General features: G+C 53.5%; 1 protein-coding gene across 6 annotated transcripts; it reads right to left on the bottom strand.

Moving 5' to 3' along the window:
* Positions 1-15: 15 nt before the first annotated feature.
* Positions 16-18,351, bottom strand: TAOK2 (TAO kinase 2). Of its 6 annotated transcripts, XM_087417283.1 has the most exons (20): positions 17,592-18,344; positions 14,343-14,509; positions 14,092-14,163; positions 13,896-13,997; positions 13,366-13,411; positions 13,139-13,235; positions 12,875-12,988; positions 12,678-12,769; positions 10,490-10,583; positions 10,309-10,390; positions 9,349-9,516; positions 8,915-9,193; positions 8,556-8,717; positions 6,687-7,052; positions 6,398-6,601; positions 5,831-6,070; positions 2,484-2,696; positions 1,720-1,775; positions 1,348-1,530; positions 1,111-1,255 (listed from the first exon to the last, which is right to left on the bottom strand). In XM_087417283.1, exons 2-19 carry the CDS (start codon positions 14,472-14,474, stop codon positions 1,377-1,379), a joined length of 2,673 nt encoding a protein of 890 aa, XP_087273409.1. In that variant the 5' UTR covers positions 14,475-14,509; positions 17,592-18,344; the 3' UTR covers positions 1,111-1,255; positions 1,348-1,376. The 6 variants fall into 6 exon arrangements, with proteins under 6 accessions (XP_014650063.1, XP_004439462.1, XP_087273409.1 ...); XM_014794577.2 differs by lacking the exon at positions 1,720-1,775 and having other exon boundaries at positions 16-1,255; positions 17,592-18,345; XM_004439405.2 differs by lacking the exon at positions 1,720-1,775 and having other exon boundaries at positions 16-1,255; positions 8,915-9,175.
* Positions 18,352-18,431: the final 80 nt, after the last annotated feature.

Below are 18,431 nucleotides of genomic sequence, written 5' to 3' on the forward strand. Positions count from 1 at the left end.
GGGGGAGACCTGGGGTCTGTTAGAATAACCAACAGTTTATTAAAAGCTTGCTGTGGGGCTCTGTGCCAGCCCCGTAGCTGAGAGGGGTTCCCATGACTGCCCCCAGGCCTGGGAGCAGCCCTTTCCAAGGTCCTTCCCTTGTTTCCCTGCCCCAGCTCTGATCTCAATTAACAAAAAAAGATAAAGGACAAGACGGCACAGGACGTCATACAGCAACAGGGGAATGGAGAGACCCAGGCATCCTGACCCCAGACCCCATCCTGATCCTTCTTTGCTAGGAAGGCCCTCTCCTCCCCTTCTCCCCACCCCAGGCCCCAGACCTCTGCCACAACCCAGGTCTGGGGGGCCTGGCATCCCCAGTCCATGGCCCCATTGCAGGGGGTAGTATAGTTCTCTGAATATAATATATCTAGACCCACCCTTCCCCTCCCCCAGGGGACTAGATGAATATTTGACACGCACATCTCCCTCCTTTCCGGAGGCCGTGATGGAGAGAGACCCTGGCACCATGGTGGGGAAGCAGGGGCTCCTGGTCAGCCATGAGGCACCCACGCCCAAGCTGGACCTGGGCCACCGGCCAGCCCAAGAAGCTCATGAGATGAGGAGGTTTGAGGGGAGCTGGAGCCAACATCCTATCCCCGACCCTTGGGTGGACCTCAAGCTTACAGGCTCCAGGATCAGGCTTCACCCACCCCTGTCCCTGCCCCATTCATCTGCTCATCCACCTTGCACTTCAAGAATAGAAGTGGGAGGAACCATTGAGGATGTGGGAAGCAACACTGGTACTGCGGCTCAGAGGCCCGGGCACTGCAGCAGCAGGTGGGCCCACGCTGTCACTGCCACTGCCCCCTGAGGCTGCACGCCGCAAGGGCTGGGGGCTGTTTCTTAGCAGCAGCAGGGCTCCACCACGGGGTGTCCCACTCTGTGCTGGGGGCCCCAGCCAGTTTGGGGGACCTGGGGGAGCCAGCAGGGAGGGCTGACGCCAGGCTGGGGGGGGCATGCCTGGTGGAGGAGGACCGTGGCTCCAGTGTGCCCCTGAACGAGGAACAGGACGGGAGGGCCAGGCAGGGGCAGGGGGTGGCGCGGGATAGCCCTGGGCAGCAGCCTCGGCTGGGATGCCCCCCAGAGCCATACTGGAGAAGCCCAGCCTCATGCTCTCAGCATCGAAAGCCTCGATCTCACGGGCCTGCCGCTCCAGCAAACTCCGGATTCGCTCGGAGCGCCCTGTCTGCAGGGCCAGCAGCTCCTCCTCCACCTGGGGCACCCAGAACAGAAGTTAGAGCGTCTGGGGTGGGGTGGGGGGGAGTCTCCCCTCCCTACCCTGTGCTAGAGGCTGAGCCCTCTCACCCGCTGCTCCAGCAGTGCCCGCCTCAGAGCTACTCTCTGCTCCAGCTCCCGTAGCTCTCTCTCGTGTTGACTCTCTGTGCGGATCTTGATCTTGCTCTGGTAAGCATTGAGCAGCTCCAGTTCCTGTTGAAGCTGCTGCCGAAGGGCCTGGAACTCTGCCTCCTGGGTCTCATCAAGCCGCAGCTAGAGAATAGGAAGAACTAGTTTTAGGGGCCTCCTCCCTCACCCCCACAATCCTCCCCTGCCCCAGGTAGGCCTGGGCCCTAAGGTTTCAGGAAGCAGCCACTCTCAACGTCTATCAAAATGAAAGGTCGTCATACCCTGTGACACAGCAATTACACTTCCAGGAATTTATCCCCCAGGTATACTTGCACATGTGCTCGAAGGTGTTCACTGAAGCGTTGTAATAGCAAAATACTGGAAACAACCTAAATGTCCACCAATAAGGGATGGGTTAAATAAATTATGGTATGTCCATACCATGGGCAAGTCTACGCTGTTTAAAAAAATGAGCTATGCGCACTGATACGGAAAGACGTCCAAGAAATATTAGGTGGGAAAAGAAGTTAAGAGAACAGAATGTAATGTATGATTCCATTTTTGTTTAAAATTTTATATACTTTTCCAAATATGCAAGGAAAAAAATCTAAAGTAACAGTTACCTCTGAGAGGTGGAATTGAGTAAGAGAATGTCAATGAACAGGGGCACGTTTACTTTTTACACTAAGTGTAAATTTTAAGTGGCCCATTCCAGTGTTATGTGTGATCATTTTTAGAACAGCAACCTTCAAAATCCTCCAGAAGTCTGAGTAAATAGGCCTGAGGGCCACAATCATCTTGATTTGCTCCCTGTTCACACATTAAACTAACTCAGGCCCAGGAAAAAATCATAGCCACTCTTTCCTTGGTGGTTCTTGGTAAAGTAGGCAGGCAGGCTTTGTCAAGACCTTAAGAAAATACTTAAGAGAGATAATAAAACCATTGCAGAGAATACTAACAGCAGGAGAGTATCTGAGTTTCGCAAGAACAAAAAACCCCCATCTCCGTCCACACCCCCCAACTCCCACTGCCCATAACTAAGCCAGAAATACAGAGGCAACCTCCACCATGCTCCCTCCCTGGACCCCAGGCCTCACCGCCTGTGAGCTGAGCATCTCCGAGATGGACTGGTCATACTGCTCGGCTAGGATTGCCAGCTTGCGGGTCTGTTCTTCCTTGAGCCGCTTAAGGAGGCTCTTGTGCTGAGCTTTGGGTGTGGTCTCCAGCAAGTGTGCCCGCAGAGCCTTGTACTGCCGAGTCTGGATCTTACACGTCTCCTGGAACTGCTTCTTGATCTGCAGCTCCTTAGACTATGCAGTGGACGGACCGAGGGGAGATGGGGGCAGGGGAGAGGAGGAGGAGGAAGTGGAGGAGGAGGAGGAGGAACAACCAGGGGAGATGAGAGAGAGGAGGAGAGGAGACAGAAGCAGAGACAGGGAGAGGGAGAGAAACAGAAAACATGTTAGACAGAGGGGGCGGGGGGAGCTGTATACAGACAGACATGGAGAGATGGGATGGTGTTGAGCGAGATCAGGAAGATTCTTGATAGGCAAGAGATGCAAGGAAAACAAGACAGGTTCCAAGAGCATGTTCACAGAATTGGGTGGAAAACTCACAAGAAACAGCAGGAGAGTTCATGGACAGGGAACTGAGAATCTTTAAAGAGTACTGAGTACACACAAGTTTTGACCATGCAAAGAGGGAGAAAATATGACCTAGAGAAGGAAGCGTGTGTACAGAAACAGAATGTGCACAAGAGTGAGTAAGAAAACCAAGTTACAACACACCCATGGAAGAGAACAACACAGCTAAGGAAAAGACAGAGGAAGTCTCAGGTTCAGCACCTCAGAGTGGGAGGGAGGGAAGGAGGATAAGCACCGAGCTGAGAAATGGATAAGAAGGGGTGGCCCCATCTTGGGCCACATTAAGGGAAAGGGGCAAAGGAGGTGGCCAGACAGGGCCTGACAAGTTCAACAGGCCAGCAGGTGCCACCCTGACCAGATCTCCACATTCCAGCCCGGCTCCTCACGCACTCAGCTCCCACTCCAAGCCCATAACCAGTCCCATTTCCACGGCCCCCACACTCTCTGCCTGGCCCCCCAAACTCACCACCCCCTACTGTGGAGGACTTGCAGTCCCATCCCCCAGCCCTCTAGGGTAATGCCTGATGCCAGGAGAGAAATTCAGCTCCCAGACAGAAGGGAACCACACAGGGATTGCGCTGGGAGAAAAGGCAGGGAATGATGACAAAAGAACCCAGAACCTAAGGAGTCTCTGGAAGGAATCCACAAACAGGGCAACTGCGGGACCAAAAAGTTCTGTGGAAGCTCAACAGGGGCCCAGAACCCTGAGCTGGCGGTGGTCATGGTGCAACGAAGCTATGAAGGCAGAGAGGATGAGGCTGAGGAGTGAAAGGGGTTGAGATAACGTAGATGGGGGTGAAGAGGTCATGGAACTGGGGGCCAAGGGTCCAGACTGGGGGCATACCGGGGAGGCTAGGCGGCAGGACAAAGCAGACAGAGGCAGCCTGGGCCAAAGGTACAGTTCCGCTCAGATATTTTATTTTTGTTTGTCTTTTTCTTTTTTTTTGGTGGGGGAAAGGGGACAGGTTGGAAGGGAGACAGAAAAACAAAATCAAAGAGAGAAAAAAACCATGACTCTTCCCACCCACTGCCACCCGTGGCCCCAGGCCTGAGTCGATGAGGGTGAGGATGAGCACACACACAGGGAGAACAGCAATAACTTAGGTTGGGGGAGGAGTGTCAGGACACAAAGTGTAACTTCCGGACTCCACGGTGGAGGAGGCTGCCTGCCTAGAGGTCCATAGGGCTGGAGGTGAGGTGGGGAAGCATACTGAGGAAGGAGGGGTGAAAGGGGGGGGACTGGGACTGGAGAAACTTCACTGAGTAGTGGGAGATAAAGTGCTCAATGCTCTAGATTTGGGCTGGGGAACAGCAAGAGTTGGTCACCTCCAGGGAGGCAGGGCTCGGGACTGGCGGGTTCGGGATCTCCGCCCAGCCAGAATGCCTGGTGGCGGCTGGCGGGAGGCAGTGGGCCCTAGCCGGCGCTGGCTGCGTGGTAGCAGCCGAGGGATACGGCTGGGCCGTTCACCCCGAAGCAGGCCCCAGCTGGCCAGTGTGTGGATGGCCCAGGGGGGCAAGCGGGAGGCTAAACCCTGGCTGGCCCGTGCCAGGCGCCAGTTCCAGCCCTTGCACAGGGCCCAAAACCTTGCCAACAGGGCTAGCGGGTGTCGGACAGTGCGGGGATTACTCTGCCGGGGCCCAGGAACAGGCAGACGGCTGCGGAAGCCATCCTTGTTGGTCTTGGGGTAGAGTGCAAACAAGCCCCGGTCCCCCACAGCCCCACAGCCCTGCAGGGCCCGGAAGGCCATGGGCGAAAGGCGCAGCAGAGCCCGCAACCAGAGTCGAGAGATGCCCCGGCGAATCAGAGGGCCCTGCTGCCGCACCCATTTGCCCCCAGCTGCCATAGCTGCTAGAGGTAGAGCCAAGCCTGGCCAGGCTAGAAGCCAGGCGGCCCCAAGGCCCAGAGGGACGCCCACAAGGCCTCGGCGCCAGCTCAGACCCAGGACAGCCCCCAGTGCAGTGCCCTGGGCCAGGAGTAGGAACAGACTGGGGGGCAGGTGCAGAGCTGTACAAAGAAGTAGATAGGAGGCCCCCAGGCCCACCAGCCCCACCTCAAGGGCCAGCAGCGCTGCCTGCAGGCCACCTCCACCCTGGGCTGCCAGCAGTGGGAGCAGCAGCAGAAGTAGTAGGGGCAGGAGGCCAGACGAGGACCCCACTGCAAAGGAGAGGCCGGCCAGGAGGCCATGGGACAAGAGTCCAGGGAGCTGGCTAGCAGGGCCAGGCCTCAGATGTGTTGGAGGAGGTTCAGGGGGGATGTCTGGTGAGGGACAGCCATCTCCAGGATCCCTTGGGGTCCTAATTGGAGCCCCCTCCTCTTCTTCCTCTTCCTCCTCAGGGACTGGGGTCAGTGCCGGGCCCTGGACCCAGCCAAGCTTAAATTCCACATCCAGAAGGCTCCCATCCTCCTTCTCCCACAAACACCATGCCTCGGTCGCCTCTTGGCCCACAATGCTCCTCTCCTGGGGTGCCAGGGATGGGACTCTAAGCTCCTCTATCTCCTCCTCAGGTAGACCCCAAACTTCCTCATCAACCAAACTCCTATGCTTTTGTGGACTGGGACTAGGGGTTCCTGATTCTTCCCCCAGTATCCTCTGCTCCTCTGGCAGCAAGGTGGCCCCTTCCTTTCCCAGAATCCTTCTCTCAGGAACTGCTTCCTCCTCCTCTCCCAGAATTCTTTGGTCCAGGACTGCCCCCTGGCCAGATGAGCAGGGCTGCTCTTCTCTAGGGGTGCCTGTGCTGGGTGGTCCCAGAGCCCCAGGAATGGGGAGCGGGAGGCCCGGGGGATGCTGGCCTGCACGTACTTTGAGGCTCTTGGGCTGCTGGCGAACCTGGGCCGCGTGCTTCTGCCGCAACTCTTGTTCACGCCGCTTGTTGTACTCCAGCTGGTTGCCCAGCTCCGTCTGGTGCTGCAGGCGGGTGAGCTCAGCCCGTGTGCGCTGTACAGCCTGGAGCTGCCGTAGCTCCAGCTCCCGTGTGGCCTCATGCTGTCGCAGCAGCAGTGCACACTCCAAGTCCTTCTGTGTCTGTTTCTTGTTCAAGTCCTGAGGCAGAAGGGAAGCAGGGCCCAGAGCCCAGTCAGGAAGCCTTATTGCTGTCAAGGAAGCGAGAGCCCCAGAACCCTGTGGCAGAGGGAGCTAAGGGTGGGGAGATGAGGGGTGTTAAGGGAGCCAAGCTCCTGGCTGGCCTCGGAACAGAAGCCTAAGGGAACTGTAGCCGAGTCTGATGGGCATGAGAGGCAAGAAGGGTGTTGAAGAGAAGTCGAGCCATAACACGAACGAGGGCAGAGGGGAAAGACGACTACAAGTGAGGCAAATGGAAAAGGGTGAGTGCCTGGGACTCGGGACAAGAATGGGGGATGGGGGGCCTACCTCTCGCAGCAGGTCCTGGTCCAGGCTGTGACGAGCCAGCAGCATCTTGCGCTTGTACTGGCGACACTGTAGCTCAAAGTACTGGCGCTGCCGCCGCAGCAGCCCTGCCTCCTCCTCTGCCTGGCACTGCTGTAGCTGCTCCTTCTGCCGCAAAAGCCACTCGGCCTTCTCCCGCTTGGGTGTGCTGGGGTTCTCCTGGAGCTCCTGGGCAAGGGCAGTGGGGAGAGTAGGGAGGTCAGGGCCTGCTGCGCCCACCAGTGGCCCCACCCACTGCTGCAGCCCCATCCACCTCCTTTAGCTGCTCCTTCCGAAGTTTGTAGGTTCGCTTCTGTGCCTCCAGGAGGGCAGCCAGCTCCTTCTTCTGCTGCCCCAGGATGTGCTGCTGGAACTTACGCTCCTCGGCCTGGGCAGCTCGTGCCTCCTTCTCACCTATGGCCTGGTGCCGCCGTGACAGCTTTTCTGCCTCAGCCCCAAAGCCAGCCCGCTGTGCCTCAAGCTCCCGCTGCAACCGTGCACTATGCTCCTCACGTTCACCCCTCAGCCTCGACTCCAAGGCCAGCAGCTGTTTCTGGTGCTGTCGTCGCATCCGCTTATAGCCACTCAGCTGCTCCCGCAGGGCTGAGTCCTGCTCATGCTCCTGGATCTGACGGCTGACCTGGGGTGGGAGAGAGGATGAGAAGTGGGGCTTAGCCCTGGCCCCCATTTTATTAACATACATAGTCTTTGTGCTCTATGGGGGAAGAACATGGGTTTTACTCATGGGTTTAATTCTCATTTGGTACCTTCCTCACAATTAACCTCTCTGAGCCTGCCACCTCAACTGGATAATGGAGATATAATCTACTTCACAGGTAGTGCGACTGAATGAGATGATAAAAGGTGCCACGCACAAGGCCGGGCATAAAAGTAGGAACAATCCAGATTAGTTCAAAAGAGTAGAGGCATCAGACAGACCTGGGCCCAAATCCTAGTTCTGCCACTTACTAACCACGTGACCTCAAGCAAGTTAACGTCGCTAACCCTCAGTTCCCTCATCTGTTAAATAGGGCAATAATACTTCTTCTTGGGGGCTGTGGACATTAAGTTTGGTACATATGTAATAGTTTCTAGAACACTCTACCAATAAATGTTGGCTTTCTTCCCCTTCAGCAAATACTGAGGACACATCACAGCCAGGTACAGAGCCAGATCTGAGCCATTGCATGTTAAATAACAAGAACACTGGGCCTGGATGTCCTCATCTAAGGTTTGAGCTCAGGTCCCATTGTCAGTGGACCCCAAACTAGTCCAAGTAGCCAAGCCCCTGGAAGACACAGACCTCTCTGCACAGTACCACAAAGCTCCAAGCATTATAGGATCTAAAGAATTTTCCTAGCAGAATAACTAGCCATAAGCAGAGGCCATAAGAACATACTAGAACAACCAGTGGCCTCTAAGGTGATTGTTGGTGCTTGCAGCTAAGCAGGAATGTAACCTAAAGGTTTATTAAAAGTATGGATGAAAAACTATGTTTTATGAAAAATCTACCCACTTTTCCCTGCGAACTGAGAAAAACACCGCCACGACTTGATTTTAAGAGAGGACCAAGATCCTGCTTACAGAATTTGAGAACCACTAAAGGTGCATGAACAAGTGCCTTGGGGAAGCAGCCCCTCTGAGTCACAGCTGCCTCATCTCTCAAATGGGATCATACTCTCTCCCTCCCAAAGGAGCTGCAAGGATTAAATACAGGTATGTGTGTGGGTCTGAGAGCCAATCACTGGCATGAGGCAGACACCTGAACACCATCCTTGCCCTCCAGGGGCACAGAATCAAGCAATTCTGTCAAAATACCATTCAGGAGCGCCACAGGACCAGGATATAAAGCACCTGGCTGGCCAGGAGCCTGGGAAGGCACCCCAGGAGATGCTATTTAAGCGCAGCCACGAAAGTGGAGTAAGAATTTGCCAAGCTAGGGACACTCACATTGGGCAATGTGACCAAAACAGTCTGCTGAGAGAAGGGATAGGGGAGGGTCAAGATGAGGAGAAGGTGAGAGATAGCAATAGAAAATGAGGGTGGAATCTGGACTTAATCATGTGCCACAGAGAGAAAATCATTTCTGGACTTAGAAAGAGAGTTTGGGGCACCCGGGCTGAGGGAGGATGGCTGCACTTACCAGGGAGGCAGTACGGATGGTGGCGAAGTGGTCCCGGTTGCGGCAGTAGGCCCGGCGGCGGGCAGAAGAGGTGGTAGAGGTGGGAGCTGGGGCTGCAGGTGGCTGGAGAGGGCTTGGGGTCATCTCTGGCTGGTAGGGGTCATCATACAGGTTGTCAGAGCCCTAAAGGAAGGGAAGGTGGAAGGGATGCCCAAGGTTCAGAGGCCACTGGGCCCAAAGGGAGTTCCCTGGAGACCCAGTCAGATTTGGAGAAAGAGCGGTTATGTTTGGGAGGGAGAGCAGGGAACCCAGGAGATTCCTGAGCAGGAGCTGGGGCTCAGCTTTGCTGCTGTTAGACCTACTCAGGGTGAGCTGCATACCGGCAGCCGGTGGATGATGGAGCTATGGGAGGTGACTGTGTGCTCCCCCTCCTGCATCATGGCCATCTCCCGGGCTTCAGGGCCTTCCTCCTCCTCCTCCTCCTCTTCTTCTTCCTCCTCCTCCTCCTCATTGTCTGAGGCATCTGCTAGGCTGTTGACTGAGCTGCTCTGGCTGGAGGCACTGATGGACATGCTGGGCACTGAGTGGCTACTCTCTAGACTGGTCAGCGTCCCAGCACGGTGCATGTAGGGCTCCGCCTCCTGTGGACAGGGCGTAGGCTGTTGGGCAGGGAAGGGGAAGGACATGGGGTATGTACATGAGGCAGCACAAGGAGACAGAGGGTGTGGGGAGGGTTGGGGAAGGGGACCAAGCAGCTGCTAGGAGTCAAGCATGACATGGTGGAAAAAAATGGTGGCAGGGTAAGCTGGGTCACCTCCTCCTCCTCTGGGGCCTCAGCGCCAGGGCCATTGGGTGCTTCTTGGAACAATATCTTCTTCATCTTGCGGTACTGCAGGTTGTCCAGCTCCCGCACAGCATCCTTGGTCCTCTGGATTAGGTCCATGATGACTGTGGGTGGCCGCTCCCGGAGCACAAAGCGGTGCTGGGGAAAGAGAACAGAGGCCTGCTGCCAAGCACTCCCCAGCATCCCATGGGTCTTGGCATTCTCTCTGGCCTGAGGCACTCCCCTGGGGCCCATGCCGTCCATGAGAGGATGCTGGCTTTGTCCCACCCCCTCCTCCCACACTAATTTTCACCACCCAATCTCTACTCCCAGACAGTCTCTTGTTCCTCCAGGCATGGCTGACAGGCAAGAGAATCAGGAGATCTGGATTCTAGTCCAGGTCCTCTATCCAAGTGCTCCGTGCCCCTAGACATCTCACGAGGCCTCTCTTGGGCCTCATAAGGTATCCCACAATTATAAGACACGTAGGTCAAATTAGACAATCTACGTGAGTTCCCAACTAGGGCTCTTTAGGCCCCCATGGATCTGTGACGGGAATGGGAGCCCCTCTACTTTTGATAACTCAAAAGACACCTAAGGGAAATCATACATTTACCCATGACAAGACTACACAGGCTTTTGGCTTGAATTACATCAGATCAGTGTGGTAACCCTGGTTATTGCACGCTGACCAGAAGTTCTGGCTGGCAATTATATACATCTTTGATTGATAAAAGATGGGAAAACAAATAATTAGTTAATAAATAAAGGCAGTCTGGTAGAGAAAATCTTGCAAAACACAGAGTCCACTGGGCACTGGGGATGGGGGTAGGAATTCATAAATGAAATTCTTCGTGGAGGAAGAACTGGGAATCACTAATTTCATGGAGGGGTTTCTGTGGCTCTAACAAGCTACAGTTCTAAGAGAATGCTAGGCCGGTGAGCCCTCACCTTCAGCAGAACCTCTGAGGTTGGTCTGTCTTGAGGAATTTTCTGAAGACAGGAGTCAACAAAATTCCGGAAGTACTCAGACCTAGAAGTCACGGGAGGGAGAGGAGGGAGTAGGGAGGGCATGAGCCAGGCAGCCTTAACCTATGTCCTAACCCCTGAGCCCAGGAATCCCAGTCCTCACCAGTGTCCTGACTGGAGCACGGGGGACTCATTCTGTGCAATGTGGTATAAGGCACTCATCGCATTCATGTTAAACAGCGGTGGTTTCCGTTCCGCTACAGAGAAAGGTCAAGGGGAAGAAGGTGAGAGGTGGCAGGTGGGCAGAGGAGACTGTAATGGAAATCAGAAGACTTGGGTTCACATGCAGCTCCCTGATTTCCTTGCTGCATGATCCTGAGCAATCCCATAATCTCAATTAATTCCCTCTGTAAAATGCAACACCCATGCTCTCCCTTGCACACAGTGGAATAGGGATCAAAGAAAATAACATATGCAAAAGTACCAAAGGAAGTACAAAAGGTACTTTTGTACCAATGCAAAAGTACAAAAGAACGCACATTCAGTTATCGGCCCAACTAATATTTATTAGGTGTCAAATGAAAGCAAAAACTTGCTAAGTGTTATGGGGAAGACAAAGAAAAACAAGAGACAGGCCCTGTCCCCTAGGAACTTCCAGTCTAACAGGGAAGATGAAATAGGACTGAACAAGTAATATCAAGTTCAAACTGTTAATTAGCACAAGAGGGAGACAGGGAAACAGCTGGGAAGCTTGGTGTGTGGTGGGCCCTTAAGGTGGTACATTTGCAGGGGGTTCAGGGACGGTCTTCTGGAAAAAGGGATATTGAAGCTAGGCCTTAGATCTGAAGTTGCATGCCTCTTGTGGCCCAGACAAATGTTTTATGTTTTTGGCCTAAACAGTGATTTTTAAATTAAATTCTGATATAATAATTAAATAATAATAATCTAAATTTCCAGTTTCTCCTAAAAAATTAGACTGGTGAACCAGAGCCTACATTTCTGCTTAACAATGGGCTGGAGCTAAGCAACAGCAATCTCCAGTTTGCCAATCATCTCTATATTGCTTCTCTGATACTGAGTATCAGCTGCCATTTATAATCAGGATTGATGTTTTTTTAACAGTAGAGAAGTATTTCTCTGTATCTATGTCTCTACCAAAAACTAAGAATAAAATGGACAGCTCTAGCTTTTTCTCATACCTGAATTCTTTCACATATTTGCATTACCCATCTAGCTGTGCCTCAAATGGTAAATGCAGACATGTGGAGATAGAGGGAAAGAACATGTCCAAATCTCTGACCTTGGGCAGAGGACACAATACAAACCAAGGTAAGCAAGTGGAAAAGCTCCTGGCACATAAAGGGGTGGAGCTCATGAAGGGGAGAGCCTGCTTTTAGGAAGCAGAGCCTTTAGCTTGGTGTAAGGAAGGATGGGGATGGCTTAAGTCTTGTAGGCAATGGTGAGCCACTGATGGCTCTGAGGAGGGGAGTGAAACAACAGCACGGAGCTTGGGCAGATCTCTGACATAACAGACTGTAAGGAAGAAGAGACTGGCGGTAGGAAAGATCACTGCAGAAAGTTGGTGATAAGAGTAACTACCACCATCTCTTTCTTGGGCAACTATTTTGTGCCTGGCATCGTGTGGGAGGCCTTACAAACTTTATCTCACTGAATAGGTATTTCAATAGGGCAGGCTGGCAGAGATGAGAACCTTGACATGGCTTCAAAGCCTCATGAACTCATTTGAGCTTAACTCTCTGGCCTTATCACTCACTGCTCTTTGCATTACATGCAATAGTCCCAAACAACTGAAGCTTGTCTGAGCTCCCCACGCCTGCTCTTACCTGTCTGGAATGTTCTTCCATAGTCTTCAACAGCTAACTATTACTTATGTGGTTCTGTTTAGGTATCTCTGCTACAAGGAGAACCTCCTTAGGCCCTGAACTAGGTCAAGTCCCTTGTTTTATGATTGTACTGCTCCCATAACATCTCCGTTTAGCTTTTATCACATTGACAGAATACATGCCTGTTCTCCTAACTTGAATGTAAATTCTATGAGGGCAGAAACCTCATTTACTGCTATACCTCCAGAACCTACTAGCACAGTGCATGGCACACAGTGGACACTCAAAAAAGAGTAAGAACTAGAGTCGTGGACAGAAGAGATGAATGCTATGAAATCTTGAGGTCTAAGAATGGGCAGGATTTGACAGCTGCCTCTACTGGGGATCAAGGGTAAAGTCAAAATAGACAGGAGCTTGGAGACCTCAGAGAATGGGATGGGGACAGTAAGAGAGAGAAATGAATGGAGAGAAAAGAGAATGAGAGAGCAGAGAGGAGGATGTCCTTACCCAGCTCGATGCAGGTTATCCCCAAGGACCAGACATCCACCTTGCCATCGTACTGCCCCTCATCCATTGCCAGAATCACTTCCGGAGCCATCCTGGGAGAATGGTCAGAGAAAGAGGCTAATCACTTGCCCAGACCCTGCCAACTCCTGCTCCCAATATCCTGGGAGCTCTCTCCAATCAGCATCAGTCCCACTCACCAGTATGGGGTGCCCACAAAGGAGTTGGCAGGTGCCATGATGGATGCAGAGCCAAAGTCCCCCAGCTTTACCAAGCCTGGCTCTGACAGCAGGATGTTTCCAGCTTTCACATCCCTGCCAGAGGCAAAGTACAAGAATAAGACATGCATCTCAGGAAGGCTGGGCAGGGCCTTTAGCTTCAGTTTCCAAGAAAGCTGTAGCCCAGCTGAATGAGGAGTGGTGTAGTGAGTACCCCCTCCCAGCCATCGTCAGTGCTGCTTGTACCTATGGATCATGTTGTGGGAGTGCAGATAAGCCAGGCCCTGAAGGGCACCGTGAGTCACAGCCGCAATCTCCACCTCCTGAAGGGGCTTCTTGTGCACTGGGGAGTGAGGGAAAAACATCAAACTGAGGGAGCTCAAGGGTGGGACTGGAACAAGTTTCCCTTAACCCTTCCCCTACAGCTTCTCTGCTCTTTTCCCTTCTGCCACTTGTTGGCCACAGTCACTCACCTTCTAGAAGGTCAGAAGCTGAGCCCAGGCAATACTCCATCACCAGCTAAGGAAGAGTCAAGGGTCAGAGATCAGCAGATCTGGCCACCCCTGGCCCATCTCCCTTGGGCAGAAATCCAAAACAGAGCGCTTCCTTGCCTATCCTCCACTCAGGCAATGCCCCCGGGATGATGACAGGGAGGAGGGACAACTGAGAAAACAAGGGGGTAGTAGGAGAATCCCCGGAGTCAGGGCCTTCCCTAGAAAGAGCCCAAGTTACCACCACTTTCATCTGAATCCCTTCAAAGCCCCACTCAATCTCCATCTCCTCCAGCCCATGTGCTATGTCACTCTTCAAACCAGCCTCTCCTCCTGAATGGACACTGCTGCTCATGGGTTTATCTGAAGACTAAAGAGGTTGGGAGAGACTTCCTCCTTTCCAAGATTCCCACAATGGCACCCTGACCAGGGCCCACCTAAGAGACTGGACCAGGATAAGGATGGGCCTGAGTAGGGACAAAGATCAGGCCAGAGTCAGGGGGCCAGCTCACCCAAGCCGTGTGCTCCCTCAGGTAACAGCCCCGGTACTGAATGGTATTGGGATGCCGGAGCTTCTGTAGGAACCGCACCTCCTTGATGATGTCCTGCCACTTCTGGGAGGAGGTCAGGGGAGGAGAGGCTTACTTAGCCTGTATCTTGAGACTGGGGTCCCCCACCCCCCACCCGGTCTTGTCATGCCTGACCTACCTCATTTGACTGCTTCCCACTGTAGGACATCTTCTTGATGGCCACCACCTCACTATTCCGGACATCCCGGGCCTAGAGAACCAGACCAGAAGGTGGTGAAGGCCCCCAGTGAGAACTGGGCAGCAGTAAAAAGATTTGCTGGCCCAGTAGGATAGGGCAGGAAAGACTGGTGTGGTAGAGTAGTGTAGAGGGCTTTTTGGAGGTCCACAGGGGCAAGAATGCAATCCCCACTCTCCCAAGCCGCAACTCACAAAGTACACGGCTCCAAAGCTGCCATGGCCAATTTCGCGGAGGTCAGAGAAGAGCTTTTCGGGGTCATCCTTGAAGAAGAGCTCAGCCACATCAGGGTCCTTCAGGCTCCCGGCCCGGCCCCCAGCTGGCATGGTGGCCCCTGGGGGCCCTGAGAGTGGGGCCTGACCTGGAGAACAGAGATGGGACCCTTAGTGCAAGGATGGGGCCCTCAGAGAGAGGAAGGGGCCCCTCAAGTTTCTGCCTTCTCCTCCCCTAGTTTCCCGATGAGGGGGAAGAAGCACCGTTGAGGAAGAGCAAGGGGAAATTAGGAACAACATCAAACCTCCAAAAAAATGAAGTTGCCTGGCAACCAGACCACGGGGGCCAGGTCCCAAGTCCCCAAAACTGCTAGGAAGCCTGAAAGCTAAGCATCCTCACTACCCTCCTCAGCCCTCAACAAGTTCCATTTCCTCACAACCCCTACTTTCCCCTCAAAAGAGTCTGCCTCCCAGCCAGAACCCGAGATCCCCAAATGTCCTGTCTCACAAGTCCCATACCCCAAACATTTCCAGGCACCTTCCTGTTCCCCTTGGCGTTGAGGCCCCCTCCTCCCTCAACTTCTCACACCATGAAAGAGAGCAGGAAATGGCCAGGCCGGAGGCAGTGGAAATCCGGCCATTGTTAGAAGTGGGTACTGGCCCAGAGGGGCCAGAAGACTCACTCTCAAAAAGGGTTAGGGACACTGTGGCAGGGAGGAGATCTAGAATGGGAAGGACAAGGACAGAAACGGTGTCCAGCTTTGGGGGCTTCTCTGTGACCTGGGCTGCCTTATTTGCCCAGTCCAATTGCATACGCATCACACACAGGTACAGGACATTTGCAGTGTACAAATAACATTTATTGAGCATGTATAGTGAGCACCTTATATGTATTATCTCTCATTCAATCCTCACCACAACCTTATGAGGTATTACTATCACCCTTATTTTGCAAATGAGGAAACAGGCTCAAAAAGGTTAAATGACTTGCTCAAAGCTAGTCCTCCACCACTGTGCTTTCAGCACAGCCTATGAAACAAGCAGGGCAGGGTCATGGTCACCATTTCGCAGATGAGGTCACTGAGGCATAGAAAGGAAAAAGAACTTCTCCAAGGTCGGAGAACAGGATCTTCTCTCCAGTCAGGCCTGAGTGCTCATAACTCTCTCAGCAACTCACTCCAAGCCCAGCCCCCTCCTGCAGGAAGCCTCCCCTGATCATTCCAGGCGTTGGGGAGAGCTCCTAGAGCACCCAGCCAAACACCCAAAGAAAACTCCTGCAGGACATCAGAGCCAAGACCCCCAAGAGGATTCCAGGCCAGGCTTCTGGCTGAGCACTTGAAATTTAGGTACAAAGGGGCCTTCAGCAAACCTGGACTCCCAGGGCAGAGTTCTAGCTCCTTAAAAGCACCTAACAATTTAGCATGTAATTATATTCTGTCGTGCATTGTTTCCTGTTGTGTTGTTAATTTTGTCTCCTCAGCCCAACTAGAAGCTGGAGCGCAAGGAGCAAGCCCTACTCTCCAGTGGGCCCCCAGGGTGCAGAGGGCTCAGAATAGCCTGGGAGATTGATTGATTGCCCTCAGCAGCTCCCAGGCTGCTTAAAGCAGGCCCCTTTCTCCATTCTCCTGCCAGCAACCCTGCCAAGCACTCCTCACCCTCACCACACACCCACACACAAAGGCAGGTGCTCACAACTTGCCAAAGGAATCTTCCTGACCTCTTTACCAGCACCCAGCCAAGAATGCCAACACAGGACTCCAGGTCACATGTAAAGGATGCCAGCAAAACATCACACGGGGCCTCTTCCTCAAATAACAACGAACATTTCAGCGATTACCAACGTCTGTGCTAAATCATAACCACCTTCTAAAATGAACAATGTTATCTCCATTCTGCAGATGAGGAAACCCAAGTTTGTCTGTCCCTAGGCTACACTACCAGTACATTTCATCTGCTATGTACAGCAACAGGGCTTTGACTAAGTTCCTTATACTTGGTCTTCTCTTCAGTAAAATCAATTACAGCATGTGCTGTTGTGAGATTTTTAATGAGATCTCATATTTAGGAACACTATGCAGACACTCAGCATGTGGATTTTTCCTTCCCTGCCTCCAGGGTCACCACAACAAGGCTTTAATACTTTGGGGATCATCGCACCCTCCAGGAGCCTGGCTTTAACTGTTAAGAGACACTACTATGGCTATCATTTGTCAGAAGAGAGAGCTCTCTCAGGAACCCAGGTCAAAGGCTGGGATCAGGGTAAAGATGAAGGTCACAGTAGAGAAAAAGATCCATGAGGCAGAAGGCAGAACCTCCCATCAGCAAAAGCTTCTGAGGATAGACCTCCTAAAAAGGAAGCTCTTGTCCCTCCCATTCTTAAATCTCACCCCAACTCATTCTCCTCTGGACTCCAGGCCAAGCCCAGGCACAGAAGAAAAGAGATGGCAAGAGACAGGTCTGGAGTAGGGGCAAGACTTGATTGAGGACCTGGGTTCAAATCCTGTTTCCGCCACTGTGTGACTTGGGCAACCTCTCTGGGCCTCAATATTCTCAACTGTGAAATGGAAAGATGGAAATAAAAGAACCCCCCCCCACCAAGAGGAATGGGAGGAGGGAGAGGTCATATGAGAGAATGGATGTAAAGCACTTTGTAAATGACAGATCGCTTGACAAATGTATACGATTATTTATACCCTCACAGCAAGACGCTGGAAGGCATCTATAGCTGGGAGAAAATATTGCCAGGCACCCCCAAACACAAATGCACACACACACTTCCTTGAGTGGACAAGAAACCCAACAGACCATGCCTAAAAAACAGATAAGCAGACCCACCATGGGGATCAGAGGCATGGGAATCAACACCCCAGAGCAGTCAGGAAAAAGGGGTATAATCCTGGAGAAGAGGTAGCTGTGAGGGGCCAAGTGAACACAGAGAGGACCAGAAGGGTGCAAAACCATCTAGTTAGCTCAAGCACCCTAGGGCGTGACCCTCCGTGACATCAGAGACCCTGTCACCTGAGGTCCCCCATCAACCAGACATAATGAAGGGAAGAGGAAGGGGAAGAGGGTGGCAGCAGAAGGCAAGGCTAGCCAGAGGCTGACCACTGGCCCAGCTGGGCTTCCCCAACCTGAGGAGAGGGCCTATCCAGGCCCAGCTTCTCAGAAAGGAGCACCCTTTCTTCTCAACGCTAGACACAGGGACCCACGCCCCTGCACCCCGTGTCTCACCTGGTAGGGGTCACTATGATGCCCCAGCGCCTCCGCCTCTTCCTGGGGTCCTCCAGCGGTTCTGCCAAGCAGGGAGAGGGGCAAGGAGACCTTTCCCCTTGCCACCTCTTCCTCGGCTTTCGCCCTTCCTGAGGGGCGGGCCCGGGAAGCCTCCCCTGGAGGGGAGGGGGTGACAACCCGATCTGACCTCGCGGTCCAGTCCTCCTCCTCCTCGAGGGCGACAGTTGCTGAATCCCGGATTTCTGATTGTGGGGTCTGAACCCCGGATATCTGAACGGAGGCTGAATCTGATATTTGAACGCGCGGGGAATGAACCCCGGATACTGCTGCACGCAGGGGAATGAACCCCAGGTATTTGAAATCCTATGAAACAGAGCCCCAGGTTTAGAGAGGTTGGGACCCAAGTCCGGGATAACTGGAATCTGAGGGGCTGATACCCGGATATTTGAGAAGCGAGGGGTCAAGCCCGGAAATTCGGGACGGAAGGGCCTGAAACCCAGATCTTCGGCCACCGACAGGGGGCCCACCCTGAGGACGTCCGGCCTCACGGTCCCTCTCACGCCGGGGTCCGAGGGTGACAGTCCCCACTCCCACCCCGGCCTCCTCCCTCTCCCCTTCTCGCTCCTGAGGGTAGCTGAAAGATTGTGGCTATGGGCGGTCCCCTCGCCCCCTCTCCCTCTCTTCTCAGTCTCAGCCTCTCTCCGCACCACAGCCCCGGACTCGTCCCGGCCTCTCTCTCCCTCTTCCTCCCAATTCCAAGATGGAGACCGGGCGGGAGGGCGCAGGCGCGGGAGGGACGCCGGGCCAAAGAGGGCGGGGCCTCAAAGGAAACAGCCCCGC

Source organism: Ceratotherium simum, chromosome 26 (genome assembly GCF_057802395.1).
Source record: "Ceratotherium simum simum isolate JZ-2026a chromosome 26, ASM5780239v1, whole genome shotgun sequence".
Lineage (NCBI taxonomy): Eukaryota > Metazoa > Chordata > Mammalia > Perissodactyla > Rhinocerotidae > Ceratotherium > Ceratotherium simum.

Excerpts from the sequence above, each read along its gene's own strand:
- TAOK2 (XM_014794576.2), bottom strand. The coding sequence starts at position 14,474 with ATGCCAGCTGGGGGCCGGGCCGGGAGCCTGAAGGACCCTGATGTGGCT. Across the intron at positions 13,412-13,895 it reads TGAGGGAGCACACGGCTTGG|CTGGTGATGGAGTATTGCCT; the intron begins GTGAGCTGGCCC and ends ACTCTTCCTTAG. Across the intron at positions 13,236-13,365 it reads AGCTTCTGACCTTCTAGAAG|TGCACAAGAAGCCCCTTCAG; the intron begins GTGAGTGACTGT and ends CTCACTCCCCAG.